Source organism: Sorex araneus, chromosome 1 (genome assembly GCF_027595985.1).
Source record: "Sorex araneus isolate mSorAra2 chromosome 1, mSorAra2.pri, whole genome shotgun sequence".
Lineage (NCBI taxonomy): Eukaryota > Metazoa > Chordata > Mammalia > Eulipotyphla > Soricidae > Sorex > Sorex araneus.
Window position 1 is genome coordinate 352,413,622 of NC_073302.1, and position 21,823 is coordinate 352,435,444.

At 49.0% G+C, this 21,823-nt stretch overlaps 1 protein-coding gene across 3 annotated transcripts in view; it reads right to left on the minus strand.

Annotated features, from left to right (window-relative positions):
• ELMO1 (engulfment and cell motility 1) overlaps positions 1–21,823 on the minus strand; it is a 545,070-nt gene that overhangs the window by 359,043 nt on the left and 164,204 nt on the right. For all 3 annotated transcript variants that reach the window (XM_055132324.1, XM_055132311.1, XM_055132316.1), the window contains exons 6-7: positions 14,949–15,118; positions 6,159–6,194 (exon numbers count right to left, since the gene is read on the minus strand). In XM_055132324.1, coding sequence (XP_054988299.1) covers positions 6,159–6,194; positions 14,949–15,118 — 206 coding nt within the window. The remainder of the gene's footprint in view (positions 1–6,158; positions 6,195–14,948; positions 15,119–21,823) is intronic.

The window sequence follows — 21,823 nt, forward strand, 5'->3', positions numbered from 1 at the left end:
CAGGCAGGCATTGCGAATACTTTTCCTGGCTTCTACCACATCAGCCAACACTGTTGCTCTTCTCTCTTTGAGGTCTTCCTTTATCGCTTCTCTGCACAGCTTTTCGAGTTCAGATGTTAGCTTGTGATTGCTTGAGGCTCATGCCAAACCAAACTGGCAAATGAGCTTAGAGTTTCCGAAGACAGGTGTCCGTTTGTGGCTTTCTCACTCTCGGCTTTCTTTGTAGTCATAGAGGTGCTGAACCAGTAGATCGTATTCCTCATCCATGTTGTCAACAACAGCATCTTCCTATACTGCCGCAATAGTGCCAAAGAGCTCCCAGTTGGTGGTCATTCTCAGAGTTCTCTTCTTAAACTTTGCAGCCCTTTCTCCCCGCTCTGTGAAGTAGAATTTCGCATGAAGGAGACGGTGGTTCGATCCCGTTTGGAATTTTGGGACAACAACGACATCAGTCAGGCAAAACCATCGACAAAATATGATGTGGTTAATTTTATTGTAGAACTATCCACCAGGAGATTCCCATGTCCAACATTTAGATTCGGCCTTCTGGAATTCTGAGTTACCATGCATGGTCTTGGTCGACATGATGAACTCAGTCTCTCACCCTGTTCGTTCCATTCTAGGCCACGGGTCCTGACATGGAGTTCTTTGGGTGATCTTCTCGGTCCTTTCTTGGCATTAAAATCACCGACAATGATCCTGTAGAAGGTGTGGTCTTCATTATAGAAATTCTCCAGCTCCATGTAGAACTTCTCAATTTCTTCTTCGTCGTATTTGGATGTTGGTGCGTAGACAATGAAGACAGAAACTACCGGCAATCAGCCACATCTATTCAAGCGTAAGCATCTGATTCGGATGGTTAGGCATTTGAATGAATCAATGCTCATGACCAAGTTTGTGTTGACGAGGAAAACATCATAAAACACTTCCTGCCCATTTTCCATAATTACCACACCATATTTGATGGGGTCAAATATAGTATGAGCCATATGGTTCACCACCTCATCATGGAGGATGTTGGCAACAGTGCCAACCTGCAAAGGTGCTACAGTTCATTACAACATGCCAGTCAACCAAAAGCTTGCATTTGGTAGACACCTGTAAGAGCACTTGTAAGAGCGATTAGAATCTGCCCTGAAAGCCTCCATCCCTCTTGGAGAGCCCGGCAAGCTACTGAAAGTATCCCACCTGCCCACCAGAGTCTGGCAAACTACCCATGGCGTATTCAATATGCCAAAACCAGTAAAAATAATGGGCCTCATTCTCCTGACTCTGAAAGAGCCCCCAATATGGCAGCGTTAAGAAGAACAAGCAAGGAGAGGCTGATAAAATCTCAGGGCCCAAGTAAGCTGCAAAAACGAAGGAGGACTAAAATGACTGTCTGTAATTTCAACACATGTATGCTGTCTTCAGAAGCATCCATCAAGGACCTGATGGTGCAAGTGCAGGAGATCAAGTATGACATCACTGGTCTGACTGTGACGAGAAGGCATCAATCACATCACGTCACTTTTGACACTGGAAAAGAACTGTTCCTCAGAACATGCAACAACAGAGGCATCGGTGGTGTCGGTGATATAAAGTTATTTCTAACATTTCCTCATTTTTTGTCTAATATCAGTGGAATCTGCAGTAATATTCCTTTTAGCTCCAAGAATTGATATTTGGGATTATGTCCATTTTTTAATGGACTAATAAATAATTTAAAAGTTAATTTCGGTGTAGTTGATTCTATTTATTCTTTTGTTTTTCAGAACTGTTTAGATCTATAAATTTATGTTTTCATCAAATTTTGAATTGTTCTGCCACTATTTTCTCAAATATTTTTTCTGGTCCATTGCTCTTTGTTTCCTTCTGGGACCCCAATAAAAGGAAATGAAATTTATTTTAAATTGTTATTGTCTCACTACTCATTGTATCTGTTCTTCAGAATGGAGAATTTATGTTACTATATGCCAAAGTGATTACTGTCTCCTCTGCCACCTTCAACTCCCACACAGTAAATTTCTAAAAATGTAAAGCATTATAAATTCCAACTGGTTGTCTTTTCATGCTTTCCATTTTTCTTCTGGGTCTTCACACATCTGCATTCATGATGTAAAATTTCTTTTCAGTCTTTCAATACACTTATAAATAGTGCTTTAACATTTTTGTCATTGCGGTTTTATATCAAATTGAAGGTAATTAGTTCTTCTGAAATTGTTACTGTTGCATCCTAAGTGTATATTGATTTTCTGAAGGCTTTTTTTGCATATAATCATGTGCACTATAATTGTTCTATCAGTGACAGATTATATGGCAAGAGGCTATGCATTGTTATAAGACTCACTCTGTCTTAATTTACATAGAGATGGGTTTGACATGTAAGTTCAAAAGCAAAAGGATATAGTTAATTTTCCAAGTACTGTCTTCCTAGCATTTGTTTTGTTGTTCTTGATTGTGTGTACATTTGTTTGGATTTTTTTTGGATTTTCTGTCTTTGTTTTGTTTGTGGGCCACACCTCATAATGCTCAGGGCTTATTCCTGAATCTGCACTCAGGGTCACTCCTGGAAGGGCTCAGGGGTACTGGAGATCAAATCTGGGTAGACTACTTGCAAGGCAAGTGCCCTGCCTTCTGTACTATGTCTCCAGCTCCACTTTTGTATTTTTATATTAGTGTCAAAGTGAGTTTAAAAAGGAAAAAAAAAGAGAAGGGTGTGCCATAGAGTCAGACTAGGGGGCATGGGGGTGAGGGGACAGGGGCAGGAGGGAAACTGAGGACAATGGTGGAGAAAAATGGACACTATTGAAGGGATGGTTGTTGGAACACTGTATAACTGAAACTCAATCATGAAACTCAATCATGAAAACTGTGTATTTCATGGTGATTCAATTTTTAAAATTGTTTTTTTAAAAAATGGCTTTTAAAAAAAGTGAGTTTAAAATGTGGGGTGGGGGGTGGGGGGGAATGTCAGTTGTAAATTCCAGTGCCTGGGTCATCTTACCCTACTACTAATGGTTTGGTTGGTTTCTACTACATGCTCCCCACCCCCTTAACTCTGGTTTGTCTTATCCTATTATTTATATACCTACATTTTAATGTTTAATTGTAGTCTGGACATCGAGATAAAACAATGCCAAGTCTCACTCTGTCCTGTCTCCTGAGGAGGGCTGGTGTGTATTCTAGCAAGAAGTCAGCCTGGCCAGAACCAACTGCAAACTCTACAGTGAGTGGCAGCTGAAATCGATCCATTCTTTCCTTTCCCCTCACAGCCTCTGAGCTTCGTTTACTCGTGCATTCTTCTCATTATATGGTGGCACTCCCCCAAAACTGCATCCTCTTCCTAAGTTGCCAAGACTGAGACTTTTTGCTGTGTCCTGATTTCTGGAAAACAGCTGTCCTCGGACAAAAACTGTAAACACAAATTTCATGGAGAACTGACTTCCCTCCTTTTCCTGTCTGCTTTCTGCTGCCACTCAGTTCCTCCAAAGTTGATTTTAAGTATTTTTCCTTACAATCTCTTGTTCAGATGTAGAATTGCTCTCTGCACTATAACTTACTTAAGCAACTACACCATCACCAGGACCAGGAATTAACAACCAGTTTTTGCCTAGGATTTCAGATGGAAACAACAGCTTGCAAGCAAACTATCAGCATCTCAATATAATGAAATGCATGTAACTATGAAAATCGGCATTGTCTCCAAAGTTCCAGACTCATCTGTCTGGATAGACTGTACATGGCTGATAAAGAATGACAAGACTGCAGCCAAGCTTCACCATCTGACTTTAAGTTCTGCATCAAGGAAATGATGCTAATTTTACTGATCTTGTGTTGTGGATGTATGTGTGAATGAGTGTAAACATTGAGACTGTGCCCAGGACAGAGTAAACTCTCCTAACAGATGGCTTCTGCTGCCATTATCATTAAGTGCTTTGACTGTGTTAAAAATATATATCAAAATAAGACTTGAGAATATTTATCCTAAAAACTCAGCATAGCTTTCTACTTTACTGGAATGAAACGCTGAGGAGTTCCGCTAATCATTTCTCTATGTGGAAAGGGGTGAGGAAGGTGAAGAATTTGAAATATCTTTCACCTATTAAAGATGATCAGATTTTTCTCTAAGCACTTAAAAAATTGAGAGGTAAAATTTCAAGTAACATTCAATCTTCTTTCTCAAACTAAAATTCTACTTAAGATTTTCACAAATGGGAAATTCATTTATCACTATAAAGGATCTGTTAGAGATACTAGATGGGTTCATGCTTAGTGGCTACCAAAGGCTCTGAGGGCAGGAGAGGTGCATCACAGGCTGAGGCCTGGCTCAAGCCCCAAGATAGCCTGGTTCTCCAAACACCACTGGACCAACTCCAAGCATAGAGCTAGGAGTCAGTTCATGGGCAATGTCAGCTGAGGCCCCAAAACAACAACAAAAGAAATATCATAATGAAAACAACAAAAGGATCCAAATAGGGACATGTAGGATAACATTGGTTTGTCCTTTCAGCCTTGCTACAGGGAACTTAGGTTTATCTGGTTATACCCATCACAGTGCAACTGAGTCACTCCCATTGCCCTGTAAACTCTTCTCTGTTCTCTCCTCCCAACCAGTTAATCACCTTTTCCACTAATCAGATTCAGTTAACTTGTAAGATCAGATCCTTCTATGACATTGAACTTGTACTGTAAGTTAGATATTGCTTCTCTCTGTCTTTTGCATAGTTTACTTTAAAGCAATGTCCTTTTTCTATAGACACATGAAGACAGTTAATATTATGCTTTTGTAACTTTCGAGTTAATTGACTCCGAATAACATTCACTCCCGGACATCAGCTTTCTCGACTTAAGCCTTCAGTTGCCCTTAGCTCCTAGCAAGTCAAAAGCAGGATCCCGACGAGGGACTGAATGGACTCAGAGTATTGAAATGGGCCAGGCCAAGCACCATAATACTTAACTATAAGTTAAGAGCACAGTCATGGACAAACTTTGTCATACCCAAAAGAGATAACTGATAAGGACCCTGCTGGGGTTAGGAAGGAAGACTAACCTGGCCTGAGGACTGCAGTCTGGAATATATAGGAAATGTCCTCAGGAAGAACCAAACTTTAAGTTTGATATATTTCTTACTGTACTCACACAGAATGACATTGCTAGAAATATTAGATTTAGATTTAGATTTAGTACAACTATTTAAGTGGATTATTAGCTGAGGAAGGAAGGAAACAACACACCCTGGTTGGGTCCCGCCCTTGAGCAGATTACTCCTAGTAATCTGGAGTAATCTCTTTAGATGAGATTTTGTCCTTGAGTTACTCTCCTGGAGGAGTGGTCTTACCTCTCTTTGCTGATTTGTTAATGTTCAACCCACCTTTGTATCACTACCCTACATGACTGCTATATAAACAAAGACTGTAAGATCTATGGGGGATCCAGAGCCAGAAGGAGAATGAAGGGGGATCCAGAAGGAGAAAGAAGTAGCATGGGGGAGGGGAAAACAGAAGAACCAAAGGAGAATGGAGAAGGGAATGGAATAACTGCAATTGATACCAATCTGGCCCTGTTCCTTCCTTCGCCTGCCCATCACCATTGACCTCCCTGTGGTGGGGGAAGCGGAGACCATGGAACACAAGCAGCAGGAGAGAAAGAGCCACCACTGCCCTTTTGTGAGTCCACAGGGAAACTAACCCTAAGAACGCCACACTGGGACTTCAGGTAATACCCATCCCATTAATTCAACAGGTCACTGGGCACATTATCAGACTCCATAAACCATTTCCATTTAGTACTTCAATCATGAACTTCTGGATGTGAATCTTCCTCTTACTCAGTCATTGAAGAAAACCAAAGACTTCTGACTTTGAACATCACATGCACCACAAAAAAGAAAATTTTTGTTTTAAGTAGTACATAAATGTATGCCCAGCCTTGCCCCAGGAGAACAGCAATCCTGACAAGATCATTCTGCGACCATAACATAAAATACCCTTCCTACCACAAAGAAAAAGGAAAGTGAAGTACATTTTTAAGGAATTTTTTCATAAGGACATAAAAAAGAAAGCAAAAAATAAAAGTAAAAAGACCTATCCTTTACACAAAATATCTAGATGCAGTCAGATGGCAGGGTAACAGGAAAAAGAAAAAGAATTATCATAGTCTATGTATCACATTCTTACCAAGGCTTCATGATCTTCTGCAATTTCTGGTACCGTCTGCAAAATTGAAAAATAACCAGGTAAGAAACATGGTTTTTTTTTTTTCACATGAAAGCAATTTTTACAAACAACACGTCTTAAAATTAGACACTGGGCCTATTTAACTTCAAGATGTAAAGGAACTTTATTCATTTCAACATATTATTCAAAGTAATAAATTCCTTCAAAGTAATAAATAAATACCTTCTTTATCACAAGAAAGAATAAGAAAGAATCCAAAAAAAATTATAAACGTGCTCAAACCAACCTGCTCAACCCACCCTGGAACTAGGTAGACTGCATTTACTAGTAGCAGGGAGATCCCAATAGGTAACAATGATGCATTTCCCTGAAAAGAGTGGGAGCACAGAGTACTGCACTAATGATACCTCAGTGTATATGCAATAAGGGAAAAGTTGGGTTTGTTTTTTTTTTTGGTAAAATGCAAACTAAATCTACTTCTTTTCTTGAGAGAAAAGACTGCTTCCTTGAAAGGAAAACTCACGGCATATTGCAATAGTCTTGAAAAATTGGGGGTGGATGTCTGAAAAAAATGTATACAAACTAATATGTTGCCAGGACTATTCTGTCTCTAAAATTTTAATTTGTATTCTGTCTTAAAAATTCTATTTGTATGGAGTAGATAAGGAAATAAGTGATCCTGATCTCATGGAACCACGTCCCTTCAGTATCTGGCCTGAAGTGTGCCTTCCCCTCCTTACTCCAAACAGTGCCATGCAAGCCCACCCTGAGTGCAGACCATTCTGGGAGGCAGCCTCCTCCCCAACCTCCCGGCCCTGGCCATACAAGGGAGCACCGACACCCGCACCCACTAAGCTAGATCTAAGTCACCTCAGTGCCCTGCCCCTCTTTAAGGGCAGAGGGACCTACAATGGTGACCTTCCAGCACCTGTACTGCAAACCATAATGCCCAAAAGAAAAGAGAGAGCAAGGGGGAGAGGAGGGGAGAGAGTGAGGGGAGGGAACCAATAGTGAATGTCGGAGTACAGAACAGACATCTTTCAAACGATGCACAGGCCCATGCAAGATGCCCACTGTGCCGCCTGATCAGATGAACCAGTGACAAGGACATCTGGAAGGCAGCTGGTAGCCAGGGATGCCACCTCAGCCGAGGGTGAGGCATTCTTTTCCCTAAAGAGTCTTTTCTTCCCAGCATTCCACTTGCACTGCCAGCAGGTGGACAATGAGGCTGGGGAGGGGCAGAGAGTGCTTAGGGGGTTTTCTGAATCCCCCCGCCCCACACACAGAGCCCAAGACGACTGATACTTTTAGCCTTTTGATGCATGTGATACACATTCCTAGCCAGGGGCCAGAGAGATTTACAGGAGGGGAGGGGAGAGGAGAGAAGGGGAGGGGAAAAGTGGCATGGGGACAGAGGGGATGGGAGGGGAAGCAAAGGGAAGGAAGGCAGGGGAGGCGGGAGGAAGTGAAGGAAAGGAAGGGCAGGGGAGGGGAGTGGAGAGAGAGGAGAGAGAGGGGAGAGGAGAGAAAGGGAGATAAGAGAAGGGGAGAGGAGGAGAGGAGGAGAGGAGAAGGGAGGGGTGGGGAGAGGGAAGGGGAGGGGGGAGCTGATCCCCACCAGGTGTCAGGAAGCCCCAAGCTGTGCTCTGGGCAGCTGAGGGCAGGTGCTGAAAGGGTGCCTCCTGCTGTGAAAGGCCAAGAGCAGGCCCTGCGGCCAGGCAGAGTCAAGGCCCAGCTGACCCTTCCCACAGCGCCCAAGCCCGAGTCAGAGGGGAAGACCCTTGGAGAAACACGGCCCTTTCCAAAGTCGGCTCATCTGGGTGAAGGTACTGTCACCTGAAAGGTCACACCCAGTGCCAAACTGCCCCCCACACACCACCACGAGAACAAGGCAGGGCGGCAGCCCCCGGTGTCACAGTGACGAGGTGGGTGATGGTACACACCCAATGCTCCACTCTCAGACAACACACACTTTGCTAAACAAACAGAACCGACAGATCCACGTCTGGTGCTGGGGACTAGGCAACCTCAAAGCCGATCAGTCGGGTTGCGGAACAAGCCAAGCCTCAATTTTCACACCTCTGAACAGCCAGCCACAGCTCTGGCGCAATCCAGAGAAACGGGCGGGAAGGTGAAAATTTAGTTAAGAAACTGTTACTGTGTTTGTAAACAATACTAATTTCCATAAATCCAAACCCGTAAGACCAGACATACAAACATCTACACCTGTGCCATATGTATGGAGAATGGGAGGGAACTATCAATTTACACTATTAACATTGTATGTTTTGAAGACAGTCATTTAAGGCCTGACATATCCCTGAAATAACTAAGACTCCAACCACTGTTTCTAATACGGCCGTTCTGGACCGATGAGTTCAACCGGGCAAATAAGGGCATTTACAAATTCCACACATTAAAGAGACCTCCTCACATACCTCACTGCTCTTTCTCTCAAGCAAGCAATGGAAGCCCTTTCTGGCACAGGCCAGCGGGTTCGAGTGGTGAGCCTCCCACTTGAATGACAAGCCAAAAAGGAGGACACTGCAGCTAGCTACACAAGTGTTCTTAGTTTAAAACAGCTTTAAAATGTGCATGTCTGACTCAGACATTTTATTTCCAAAAAAGAATTTATACATTCACCAAGATTTTACTAAGCTGATTAGAATGTTCAGAGTCAAGGGGGAAATAAATGGCTTTAAAACCACACAAATACTCAGTAATTGTCCGATACTTAAGCTACAGACTGTACTTTTTCACGTTACATACCATATTGTATATCCATAGCAACAGTATCTCAATCAAACGTGAAAGGTGACAGAACACACAGACAACAAAAATGGTGATTGGAGTAACATTTAACTACATAAAACTACTGTTAGGTGCCCCCAACCAGGTTCCATCCACTATTGAGCACAAAAAGAAAAAAAAAAAATGGTAAAATAAAAAGTCTACATTGTGGTCCCAGAGCTAGCTCAGGACTGAGCACCTGCTTTGCAAGCAAAAGGGCTGGGCTATACGGACACCACATAGCCCCCAAAGCCATGGCCAAGAGAGGCTCCACGCCCCACTGGGAGAGACCTAAACAACTCGATGTACACTGTATGGTAGGGCATGTGCCCGCGTCTGAAAGCACGCATGCAAAAGACACACACCGAAACTGTAAATTCGCTTATCATGGGGAAGGAGGTTCTGAAATGTTTCCTCTTTCCCTCCCTCTGTTTGTCTGTAAATCCTTTCTTGAAACATCACAGGAGTTGGGTGGGAGGTCCCCAGGCAGCCTGGACGCCAGACGTGAGGGTCCAAGGCCGGGCCTGCCCATGTCTGCACTGCTAGGTGTCCACAGGTCACTCTGCTGCCAGTGGGGCCTCCAGGGCTGTCCCCAGTGAGACCAGGGGGCCCCCGTGGTGCCAGGGGTGGAGTGTGCCCCAGCCCCTGTGCTGTCTCTCAGCCCCTGGATATGACCTTTTTTTTAACAACAACAACAACAAAAAAAAAACTTCATTTATTTGTTTCTGGTGCTTCCATGTGACTCTGAGCTCTGGGATCACTGTTGGAGAGGCTTGGGAGAGAGTGTGGGATGGTAGCAGGGATCGAACCTGGGGCCTCCAGACACAAAGCAAGTGTCCTACCCTCTCCTGATTTGTTGTTTTCTCTTTTTTCAAGGAGGAAAGCTACCCAGAGCTGCCTGAGTACGTAATTCCAACTTTTCCCACTCTTCAGCACAGGGCGGTGCTGGAGCCCAGTCATATCCAAGGGCGTGATTTTCCTGCCGCACGTGATTTTCCTGTCGCACGGCCAAGTGGGAGGGAGAGTGCACGGGTCCTGCCCTTTCATTCTTGGAAATGGTCCCCTGTTCTGGCTGCCGAGCGTGGAAGGAGTCAGGGTGAACTGCCCAATTGTGTGTGTGCGCACAAGCAGAGACAAGGAACACGGTGTCTCGCTGAGACCCAAAGAAAAGCGATTAGTCACTACACTGGATTGAGAGCTGCAAGTACTTTTCCCTTCAAGCAAAGTGAAATTCATCATTTCTGAGAAATCTTTAAATAATCATTTAAAAAAAAAAAAAGCTGCTCTCCAGGGCTAGGGTGTAGATCACAGGCGCAGCCTAAGAGTGGCCTATGTGAGGCTCCGGGCTCGGCCAAGCCCACACCAGCTCCCACTTCCCCTCCCTGCTGCCCCGGGTACCAGGGAAAATCCCTAATAACAGAGCAGTGTCCGCTGCCGCGTCCCTCAACCAGCTCCCGCCGGACCGACTCTTCCCCCTGGAAACCTACTAGCTTCCATACCTATGTTTTGAGCTGAAATGAGAGAAAAGTCATTTAAGAATTTCATTATGACAGGAATCTTCAATTCCAGTTTTCAATGCTCTGCCCTGCCGTAATGACATTCTCCCCTGCTTCCTCGCAGGCCCTCTGGTGAGCTGCTGGGAAGAAATCTTTAAAAACTCAGCCCTGGGTAAAGGAAGAGAAAAGAGCAGTCTCTCAATCTCCTTACGGCTCAGAGTGAGGAGAAAAAAATTCCACCTACATTTTCTTGAGTATTTCCTAAAAATTTCCACAGGTCCTGCTGAGGAGCCGTCTGCCGTTCCCAGTGGGCTGTGTGCCGGGGCCAGGCGCACGCCGTCCAAAGGGCAGGATCTATTTAATTGGTGTGGTTCCAAGCCCAGAGAGTGCCATCAATTAATTAAAGTCTTGCTCAAAATGTAACGGAGAAGCTAGGCTTTCTTTGATGGAAAAAAAATGCTCTTTTATTTTCAATCAGCGAAATCGCTGAGAAACGGCTACTGGGTCAAATGAGCCAAACTTCTGAGAATGAGTTGCAAGAGCCAAGAGACAGAAGGAGAAGGCAGCGCTGGCACGCCAGCCCCTCCTCCCACCCCTCCCAAAGCAGCAGTGGCTCGAGGAGAAGCAGAGACAGGGCCCGTCCTCCTGAGCCCTCCACAGGGAGACGAACAGACCGTCAGAACCTGCCAGGGCCTACCCTGGGGCCTGCCCACCTGTGAGAAAGCTGCTCACGGGCCGGGCCCTGCAGGACAGTGGTCACAGAGGCCACAGAACATCCAGAACAAGCACAAACCCGAGAGCTCCTGTCACTCCGGCTGTCCCAGGGCTGGGTCTGGGGCATACAGCATGAGGAGTCACAGCGGAAGACAACGGCACAGATTCAGAAGGTGAAAACGTCAGACCACCAGGAGTAATCCCTGAGCACAGAGCCAGGAGTGAGCACTCAGCATTGCGGGGTGTGGCCCACAAGCAAAAGAGAAGAGCAGAAAGTAATAATAAGTAGTGCCCATGCAGGCTGGGGACGCAGTAGGAGGGGCTTGGTAGGTCAGGTGCTGTGGGCCGCGTTCTACTTCAGGCACCACATGGCTCCCCAGCTCAAGGGCTGTTTCCCAAAGCTGTATTCCCCATAGCTGCACGTGACCCCCAGCTCTGCTGAACTGGCCCTGCTGGTCCGCAGCACCGCAGGGCTGAGCACAGCAGCCCTCGGCCCCGAGCACTGACCACTTCCCAGCCCCCCTCGAACCCCGGGCAGACGCCCCCAGAGAACCCCGTGGGCCAGCCCTCCACCAAGGACAGGCATGCTGACAAGAAAGGCACAGAGCGTCAGCGCTCACTCTCGACTGTTCTGACAAAACTGGCAGACGCCCTTTGTGACCACTCCGGGGATGATGACCCTGCCCAGGAAGTGCTGGGTCGAGTCCAGGAGGCCGGGACTTGCAAAATGAGGCAGAAACCGCACTGATTGGCGGACACCAGCCCTCCTGGGACGCTGATCTTAGAATTCCAGCCTCCAGACTGTAAGAAAATACATTTCTATTTTCTAGGTCACCCAGTCTGGGGTATTTTGGTCAAGCAGCACAATTCCAACAGTTCTGGAAGCACTGACACATCAGCGGCACGGGCGCTCCGTGCCAGGGGCCCGTGCAGATGGCCCCAAGAGGGCAAATATGAGCGATTACATGCGCGGGATGATATCCACACGCCTCAGCCTGAGTATCTGTCCCTCACACCCGGACAGTTTCTCTAGGTCAGCCCTCACAGAGCCCAAAGCGAATGTCATTCAGCTTTCCTCTAGCTATTTTAAGCTCAGCTCCAACTTAAAGTAACCACTTAGGACTCTAATAACACCCAGGGTTTACGTTTCTCTACTCCACTCCAAGCACTGAGGCGGACGCCAAAACTAAAGAGCAGAGTTTTAGTCATCATTAAAAAATACAAATGATCCCAGCCTCAGTCTCCAACTAACTCCAAATCTGGAGCCTGCGTGTCAGTCCTCTTGGACATGACTCCCATCCCCTTACCCCAACTCCATCTTAGATACTCTCTCCACCAGTCTGTCAGAGAAGATTCCCCCACTGCAAATGCTACAAAACCCTTTGGCATAGAAATATTTCTGTTGTTATAAAACATCCTCTCTTTGATCAACAACAACAGAAATCTCTCACGAGTGCCAACTGCAAACGCTAAGTAATGCCAAATGTAGGAGGTGACAGGAAGGGAGGAAGAAAGTGAGGGAGGGAGGAAGAAATGAAGGAAGGAAGAGAGGGAGGGAGGAAGAAATAAAGGGAGAGATGGAGAAAAGAAGGGAGGGAGAAATGATGGAAAGAGGGAAGGACGGAAGGAAGGGAGAAGGGAAGGACGGAAGGGAAGAGGGAAGGAAGGTAGAGGGGAAAAAAGGAAAGGGTAAGGAATGAAGGAGGAAAGGAAGGCAGGAAGGCAGGAGGGAGGGAGGGAGGGAGGGAGGGAGGGAGGGAGGGAGGGAGAAGAGAAGGGAAGGCAGGCAGAAAGGCAGGAGGGAGGAGAGAAGGGAGGGAGGGAGGAGAGAAGGGAAGGCAGGCAGAAAGGCAGGAGGGAGGAGAGAAGGGAAGGAAGGAAGGAAGGAAGGAAGGAAGGAAGGAAGGAAGGAAGGAAGGAAGGAAGGAAGGAAGGAAGGAAGGAAGGAAGGAAGGAAGGAAGGAAGGAAGGAAGGAAGATGGAAGGAAGAGAGGGAGGAGGGAGGGATGATAGAAGGAGGGAAAGAGGGAAGGAAAGGAGGAGGGAAGCAAGGAAGGAAGGAAGGAAGGAAGGAAGGAAGGAAGGAAGGAAGGAAGGAAGGAAGGAAGGAAGGAAGGAAGATGGAAGGAAGAGAGGGAGGAGGGAGGGATGATAGAAGGAGGGAAAGAGGGAAGGAAAGGAGGAGGGAAGCAAGGAAGGAAGGAAGGAAGGAAGGAAGGAAGGAAGGAAGGAAGGAAGGAAGGAAGGAAGGAAGGAAGGAAGGAAGGAAGGAAGGAAGGAAGGAAGATGGAAGGAAGAGAGGGAGGAGGGAGGGATGATAGAAGGAGGGAAAGAGGGAAGGAAAGGAGGAGGGAAGCAAGGAAGGAAGGAAGGAAGGAAGGAAGGAAGGAAGGAAGGAAGGAAGGAAGGAAGGAAGGAAGGAAGGAAGGAAGGAAGATGGAAGGAAGAGAGGGAGGAGGGAGGGATGATAGAAGGAGGGAAAGAGGGAAGGAAAGGAGGAGGGAAGCAAGGAAGGGAAGAAGGAAGGAAGGGAGGAAGGGAGGAAGGAAGGGAGGAAGGGAGGAAGGGAGGAAGGAAGGAAGGAAGGAAGGAAGGGAGGAAGGAAGGAAGGAAGGAAGGAAGGAAGGAAGGAAGGAAGGAAGGAAGGAAGGAAGGAAGGAAGGAAGGGAGGAAGGAAGGGAGGGAGGGAGGGAGGGAGGGAGGGAGGGAGGGAGGGAGGGAGGGAGGGAGGGAGGGAGGGAGGGAGGGAGGGAGGGAGGACTGGGCGGGGACTGTTTTCCAGCATGGACCATCTGTAACCCCTTCTGTGAATCACCAGGTACTGGAAACAGATGTAAATGACCCTGGCTTAAGTCCAAATTTTCAATGCCATTTAGTCTCTCCTAAGGAGTCTATCTCCTGGCTCTGCAGGGCATTAACTTAGCATACTAATATGTAAGGAATAGACTTAGCAATTTCACATGCTCTGAGTCTGTGCCAATACTGACCGGGCCATCTGGGAAGGGAGCTGGGTGGACAGTAGGCCACTGGGGACTCTCAGTCCATCTTGATGTTCAGACCCTTTTTGCTCATTTCATGTCAGTCCTGCAAGAGGACCAGGGCCTTCCTGGGAAGGAGAGTACTGCCCACCAGTCCTCACTCCGATGGCCCGCAGAGCCCTCAGAGGCCTCCTGACCCTCACCCATCCTGGAAGAAGGTGGGCGGGTGCTCGGCGGTAATTCTCCTCCACAAATTCTGCCCCAAACACTGTGCAGGGAAGGCTGACATTCTTTTCAATTTTCCCAACTTCTAGCTTTTCTGCTCACAGCGAGAACTTAGTACCTATTATATTTAATTTTAAATAAACACAGCAACTCGGCTACTCGGCTCATCATTCAAGTGCACCGTTACTTCAGGGAGGCTATTTTTGCCTGGTCTGATACCTTGAAACATAAGCAGATATTTCTAATATTTTTTTAATGGAGTCAAGAAAGGAAAATTTTTTTTCTTGGGGCTCAGAAAGAGATCTGAGGAACTTAGACTCTGTAGAACTATGATTTAGTGCTGGGAAGGTAACAGAGATAATGAGTTCTTTTTCCTCCTGACTCTGACATTTCCAGCATTTCAGGGAATCTGCCTGGCTGGGGGAGTAAGGGAATGGCTGACTGCAGGAGCCCGCGGCCGTCTGCAGCACTCCCCTGGGCTTGGCCCATTTCTGATCCACCACCTTAGCTTGCACCTTAGGCGAAGCAGCTGGGCACGGCCCCCTGCAGCTGGGAGGAGAGCCCAGGCGGGCGCGGAGGATGCTTACTCAGTGCCGCTCTCCACCATCTGCGTGAGCAGGGAGACGCCATCCAGGTTAATGAACTCCTGGGCGAACGTGATGTCCCGGGAGAGGCTGGCCAGGTCCTTCAGGGCCTCCAGCTTGGCGTCCATGCTCGACGACTGGATCCGCTCATGAAGCTGCTGGGCGTTTTGGGCCTCACGGGGCGGAGAAAACAAAGGGAGACAAAAACAGGGAGACAGACAACAGAGTGAACATCAGTGGGAACCAGGACGCAGAGGTGGGAGCCCCAGCCGGCCACCACGCTCTGGGCGGGCGCTGGCCACCCTAGCAACCTCGGCTGGCTCTGCGCGCGCTGGCTCTCTTCCACAGAGCCCATTTCCCACCTCTTGGAAAAGCAGGGCCTCAAAATCCACACTGTGGGGTGGCAGTGGAAAGGGAAGGACGGGAGATGGTTCACCGTCAAAGCGAATGTCCTGGGGCTCAGAGGGCGGGGCACAGATGCTCTCCTCAGAAACCAGGGCCATCCCCGTCAGCTCTCCTCTCCCCTGACACAGATCCCAAGGTCACCCCCGAGCACCCTGCGATGGGAACCCCAAATTAAAGTCAATGAACAAATAAGCAGACATTATCTCTAAGTGACAAAAAGCCATTTGCTTAGTTAAGCAATTATATAAATGTATATGGCGTGCTCCCCATTAGGCCATAATCTGACTAATAACAACCTACAGAGTTTAAAAGCTTCATTAGACACCCAAACAATCTTTCCAGGTCACTGAAAATCTCCCAGTACCACACAACGATGCTTGTAAACTCCTTTTTTTTTTTTTTAAACAACTTGCGTTCACATACTTTGGATACATACTCTGGAAATTTCAAATAAAACCATTTGGGAACCAAAACCTTGGGAGATCAAGTTTGCCTAGTTGTGGACTTTTTTCTTCTTTTTCCTTTTTAATTTCTATTGAACTATTATAGGTTAGGTCGCCTGCTTGCAAGTATGTTGGCATCATGGTTCTGGTCACACAGTGACCACACCCCACCCCATGCCCCGTGGCCAGCCCCAGTGTCCTCCTGTCAGACCGCTCTGAAAGCATCTGGACCGGCTCTGACCCACAGAGGGGCGCTGGTGGAGAGCCCATGCTTCTGGATAATCACTTAACGTCTGTGTTTGTGCACCCTGTAAAAGTTTCATAGCCACTTTTAAGTTGAGACAGACAGTAGGAAAACTTTTAAATTGCTAAATTTTCCTCTCTGTGTTTTCACTTAATATAGCATCTGTTGTAGCTATTACTGAACTCGAATCCACGATGGCTGAGCCACGCTGTCACCCTCTGATCCTTTGCTTTCGCCTCTAAAACTGCATTTAATTTCAGGGGAAATGGGAGAGAGGGCTGATTTAAAACTCCTGACGATGAGGAATTTCGGGACTGGAGAGATAAAATAGTGGGTGATACAGTAAAACCTGCCTTGCATGCGGCTGACCCGGGTTCAATCCCAGGCACCCCACCTGGTCCCCTGAATCCTTTCAGGAGTTAATTCCTGAGTGCGGAGCCAGGAGGAAGTCCTGAGCACTGCCAGGTATGGCCCGTGTGTGCGTGTGTGCGTGTGTGTGCGTGTGTGTGCGTGTGTGTGTGCGTGTGTGCGTGTGTGTGCGTGTGTGCGTGTGTGCGTGTGTGTGCGTGTGTGCGTGTGTGTGCGTGTGTGTGCGTGTGTGCGTGTGTGTGTGTGTAACCTACACATATATGCATATCTATGAAGAATCTAGAAGAAAGCTGAGGAGCTCTGTGGATCCATAGCAGGGAGAGTACAGAGTGGATGGGCTACAGGGGCTTCACCCCGGGGTGCCCAGCTCAGCCCCCTCTGCTGTGCTGCCCGTCTGTGGCACAAGGAAGGCCTGCACAGGAGGCTGTGCAGAAGAGGCCGGGAGCAGGAATGCACAGTCTGTCAGGAGCCAGGGGGTGCCGCACCCCTCCCAGAGCTCCAGGACTGGCATGGCTGTCAGCTGGACAAGCCCTCAGCCGTTGCCCAGACCACCTGCTGAGACCCCCAGTGCTGAACCAAAAGGGTGGCGTGTCCACCCAGCCCACCTGAGTATGAAGCTCTGATTTCTAATCACCTCCTTTTCTCCAGCCAGGACAAATAACTCCCTCCTGACATACTGCAATCGCACTAATTTATAATAAATATCTACTAGTCTTTTTCAGTGAAGACACTTTCCAGGAGGAAGATTTTCTCAAAGAGAAAAAGGAACTTTTTTTAATAGCTCATTAGATCTGTGGAATATAGGTAAGTGAGAGGGTACACTTCTTTCTCCTTCTGCATGTGCCTGACCCATTTAGAAGTTAATGAAGGGATGTATCTAAAATAGAAGAAATGAAGAGACACAGTTGCTAGTCCAAGGAAAGTATCAGTGTCCCAAGCAGAAAAATCAGGAGAGAAAAGTCCCAAAGACACACATGCCTGCTCAAAGGATTCTGTTATAGAACTTAAAAAATATATATATTTTGCCAAGGAAGATCAGAAAAATCAAAGCAACTGACTTGTGGGGGGGTCTCGGCCAGAGTCAGTCCCTAACCTTGACAGAGGCTCCAGACGTGCCCTAATCATCCCAAATACAACGTCCTGGTAAGTCCCTACCGCCCCCCCCCCACCCGCTCACTGCCCACACTGCTCTCATGAGCCTTCAGGAGGATCCCCCTGCGGGCGGGGGGCTCTGCCTACGGAGTCAGATCTCTGTTGGGGGGCAGACCGGTTGAGGTGGCCAGGCCACACCCCAGGCAGTGCTGGGGATTGAGCCTGGCTTGACCACATTCGGGAACCTAAGCACCTGAACTCCCTGACTGACGGCAGGCCTGGAGGAACAGGGACGCTCCCAACTGACGGTTGGGCATTTCTCTCGGTTTCACTGCAGAGGCCACCTCCATGCCGGGGGATCCGAGTCCCCAAGGAGGGCAGACCCGTGGCTTCCGTGGGGCGGAGACAAAAGTTCCCTGAAGGATGACCAGGAGGGAATGTCCACTCACGTCTCCGTTAGTTCTGGGCCTCAAGAAGTCCTGTCTCCTTCTGTGGCCACATTTCACCAGCAGCACACGGATGGACTGAGACGAGATCAGGTGAGCGCAGGTAGGCGAGAGCGTCCACCTTAGCGCACGCCCACTGCAAGCCCCCACAGAGCAGTACCCTGCCATACACAGGCCAGGCCGCATTTCCCAGCTGCAAGTAGGTCCAATCAGAACATATGTTCTGTTAACCATCTCTGAAGTCTATGTGACGCTGCTATCAGCCTTTTATTCTAAAAAACATGGGAGGCTAACTGACTTTCTGACACACAGCAACCTCCCTCACAAGTCAACAAACGCTTCGGGACAAAGCACGTCCAAGCAGGTCTCTGCTGGGACTGAGATCCAGTGGAGACAGAGTCAGGTGCCAGCCTCCTAGGCTACAGCCTCGGGCAGGGGGCACGAGACTCACAACTGGAAATTAGACATTCACATCAAAAGCTAAACTGGGGCTGTGTGGCAGAGTGGGATTAGACCTGTGGCCCCGGGTGGTCTGCAGCATATCCCATGAGGCACAGGTATGAGCCTGGAGTAAAGTGGGCTCACCCGGATGCAATGCCTCACCTCGGTACTATTTCTCCCGCCCCTGACACTGGTGAGTCTCTGAGACGTGTTCGCTCTCAGGATGGGTGTCCTAAGAAAGCGACACTCAGGCCGAGCTGCTGAGCTCCGATGAGATGAGGAGGCCATTCTCTAGCAGCAGGACTTGCTTTTGAAAGGAGGACCAAAGCTGGCGTGCTGAGGTAGAGAAGGAAGACCAGCATGTCCAGAGGTGACAGCCACAGAAGAAAGCAGGCATCGGTGAGATGGAGACAGAGCCAGGGCACCAAGGCCCAAGTGATGGAGCTGGGGGACCTCTGGGAGGGGGGTCTGCCAGAGCAATAGCTGAGTGCGGAGGGTGCTTGCCTTGCACACAGCCGGACAGGGTCAACCTCCAGCATCCCATATCATCGCTCCCCGGACACTGCCAGGAGTGATTTCCGAGTGTCGAGCCAGAAGCAGGTTCTGAGCACCCCGGGAGTGGCCCCAGAACAAACAAGCAACAGCAGCAGGAGCAGCAGTGATGCGCAAGCTCTGACAGCAGCCACCGAGTCTGACAGAGGGCAGTGCATGGCACAGCAGATGGACGGGATAATGCACGGAGGCACCAAAAAACCCCCACACGCTGTATTCTGGGTGGACATATTCTCAGGGTGGAGAAAGGCTGCTACGCAAATGCTCCTTAGTGTTCGGGGACAAAGCTATATGTGCACAAGTGTGCATCTGCATGGGCGAACACAGACGCCAGGGGAAATCTGTCAGCAACAGTGCAGGAACACCGGCTGAGTGGATTTTATACATGATTAATATATATTCACACATATGTACACAGATCCATAGATTTGCACAAAACTGACCAAGAGAAACAAATCAAGATCTGACCCGTGGTTATTTGTGAACAGTGCAATTCTGCATTATTTTCTCTGGAGCAAGACCACTTCCAAGTGATCTTATTACTCAGCAGCTTTTTGGGAGATATGTTATGCATTTAAAAATATTCAAAAAACATCGACCTGGGTTTTCAAGAAATCAGCACAAATGAAGAGAGTCAGTACTTGGGTTTTGTCCCAAGGTTAAGCCCAGGTTCCACACTGAGCAGACAAATGAGGCTGTCACAGTGCTCGGTTCACAGAAGCACAGGGAGGTGCCCATGTGCCAAGACACCTCTGCTCCTCAAGGTCCTGACACAGTTCTCCCCATGAACCCCCAGTTTGTGCTCTCTGTGCCAATAAAAACCAAAACCCTTTAGGCTGTTGCTCACAGATATTTCATTTGTTTTCATTGTTTTGCTTGGGGCCACACCCAGCGGTGCTCAGAGTTACTCCTGGCTCTGTGCTCAGGGATCACTGCTGGCAGGCTCGGAGACCACGTGCGGTATTGAGGGTATAGGCAAATGCCCCTGGCCCCAGTGCTGGAAATGTGCACTCAAAATCACCCAGCAGCCCATCCACAGTTTCCTAGAATATTCTCTTTGTCCCTCCAAAACGTCTCCATCCCACTGTTTCTTCTCTCCATAACTGGTCCTCTCTCCCTACTGTGATCATGCTTCAGGTTTCACGGAGGAGTTCAAGCAGTGGGGCAGGCAGGCTCATGGACCATCTGCGCCCACTGACCATCTGGGCTCACTGACCATCTGCGTCCACTGACTGTCTGCACCCACTGATCATCTGCACCCACTGACCATCTGCGTCCACTGACTGTCTGCACCCACTGATCATCTGCACCCACTGACCATCTGCGCCCACTGACTGTCTGCACCCACTGATCATCTGCGCATACTGACCACCTGCGCCCACTGACCGTCTGTACCCATGGACTATCTGCACCCACTGACCATCTGCGTCCACAGACCATCTGCACCCACTGACCATCTGCGCCCACTGACCATCTGCACCCACTGACCATCTGCACCCACTGACCATCTGTGCCCACAATCTGTGCCCACTGACCATCTACACCCACTGACCGCCTGTGCCCACTGACCGTCTAGGCCGACTGATCATCTATATCCACTGACAGTCTGCGCCCACTGACCATCTGTGCTCACTGAACGTCTGAGCCCAGTGATGTCTGTGCCCACTGACCGTCTGTGCCCACTGACCGTCTGTGCCCACTGACCATCTGTGCTCACTGACCATCTGTGCCCACTGACCATCTGCACCCACTGACCGTCTGCGTCCACTGACCGTCTGCACCCACTGACCATCTGCACCCACTGACCATCTACGTCCACTGATGGTCTGCGCCCACTGACCGTCTGCACCCACTGATGGTCTGCGCCCACTGACCGTCTGCGCCCACTGACCATCTGCGCCCACTGACTGTCTGCCAGGCTCTGCTTCTAGATGCTCCCATCTGCCCTGCTGCCCAGGAAGGGCCATTCCCACCTCAGTGCCCACCTGCTCGCTCTCGCCTTCTCAAGTTTCTCCTCGAGGGCTCACATCCGTCTCAGGGTTTCCTGCAGGGCTTCATCTCCAGCTGCAAACACCTCTACCAGCTGCGTGGTGACAAACACCAAGGGCCCCGCATCCCCGCCCCAGTCCCTCTCCCTTGCCACATCCTCATTTCACTGCCCCAGAGAATCTTCTGAAAATAAAAGAGTGAGCTTCAAGTCACTGTCCGAGCTCCCTTGCTCTCCTGGGCCCTGGTCGTGAGGATTCTGCTCACCTGCACCCGTCTCCACCCACAAGCAGCCCGGGCCTCTGCACAGCCGCTTCCCCTGGGCACAGCTGAGCGCTCTCTTCTCCTCACCCCACGTCCTGACTTCCTCTGGGCCTGGAAATGTGCCAGGGCTGTCCCTCCCCGTGGCGGCCACGTCCACAGCACCACTTCCCACACGGACTCCAGGCTGCCGCGGCTGCACCTTCCGGCCGCCTGGCACGTGTGCTTGCCCTGCTGGCCACGAGCGTGCACCTTCATGCGCACACAGTGGGCTTCTGCTCCCCTCCCCGGATGCCCGGCCCAGGAACTGCACACGTTTAGCCTGCCAGCTCCCTCCTGACGCCTCTCATCACATCATCACACCCACAGCCCCTGCGAGTCCTGGGAGCTTGTTCTCCAAAGCTCTCCCGCATCCATTCCCTCCTTCCACACAGCCCCACACCTACGAGGACTCAGCCTGTCTTCTCCAGCCTGGGCATGTCCACTCAGTCTGGATCTGTCCACTCCAGACTGGCCCATCCACTCCAGCCTACATGACCGTGACCCTGCTGCCTGAGGTGTCTCCCGGCACCCATGCCATAACTCCCCTAAGAGAGTGGACAGGAAAACAACCTGTTATGCTCCATAACCTGTCTCAGC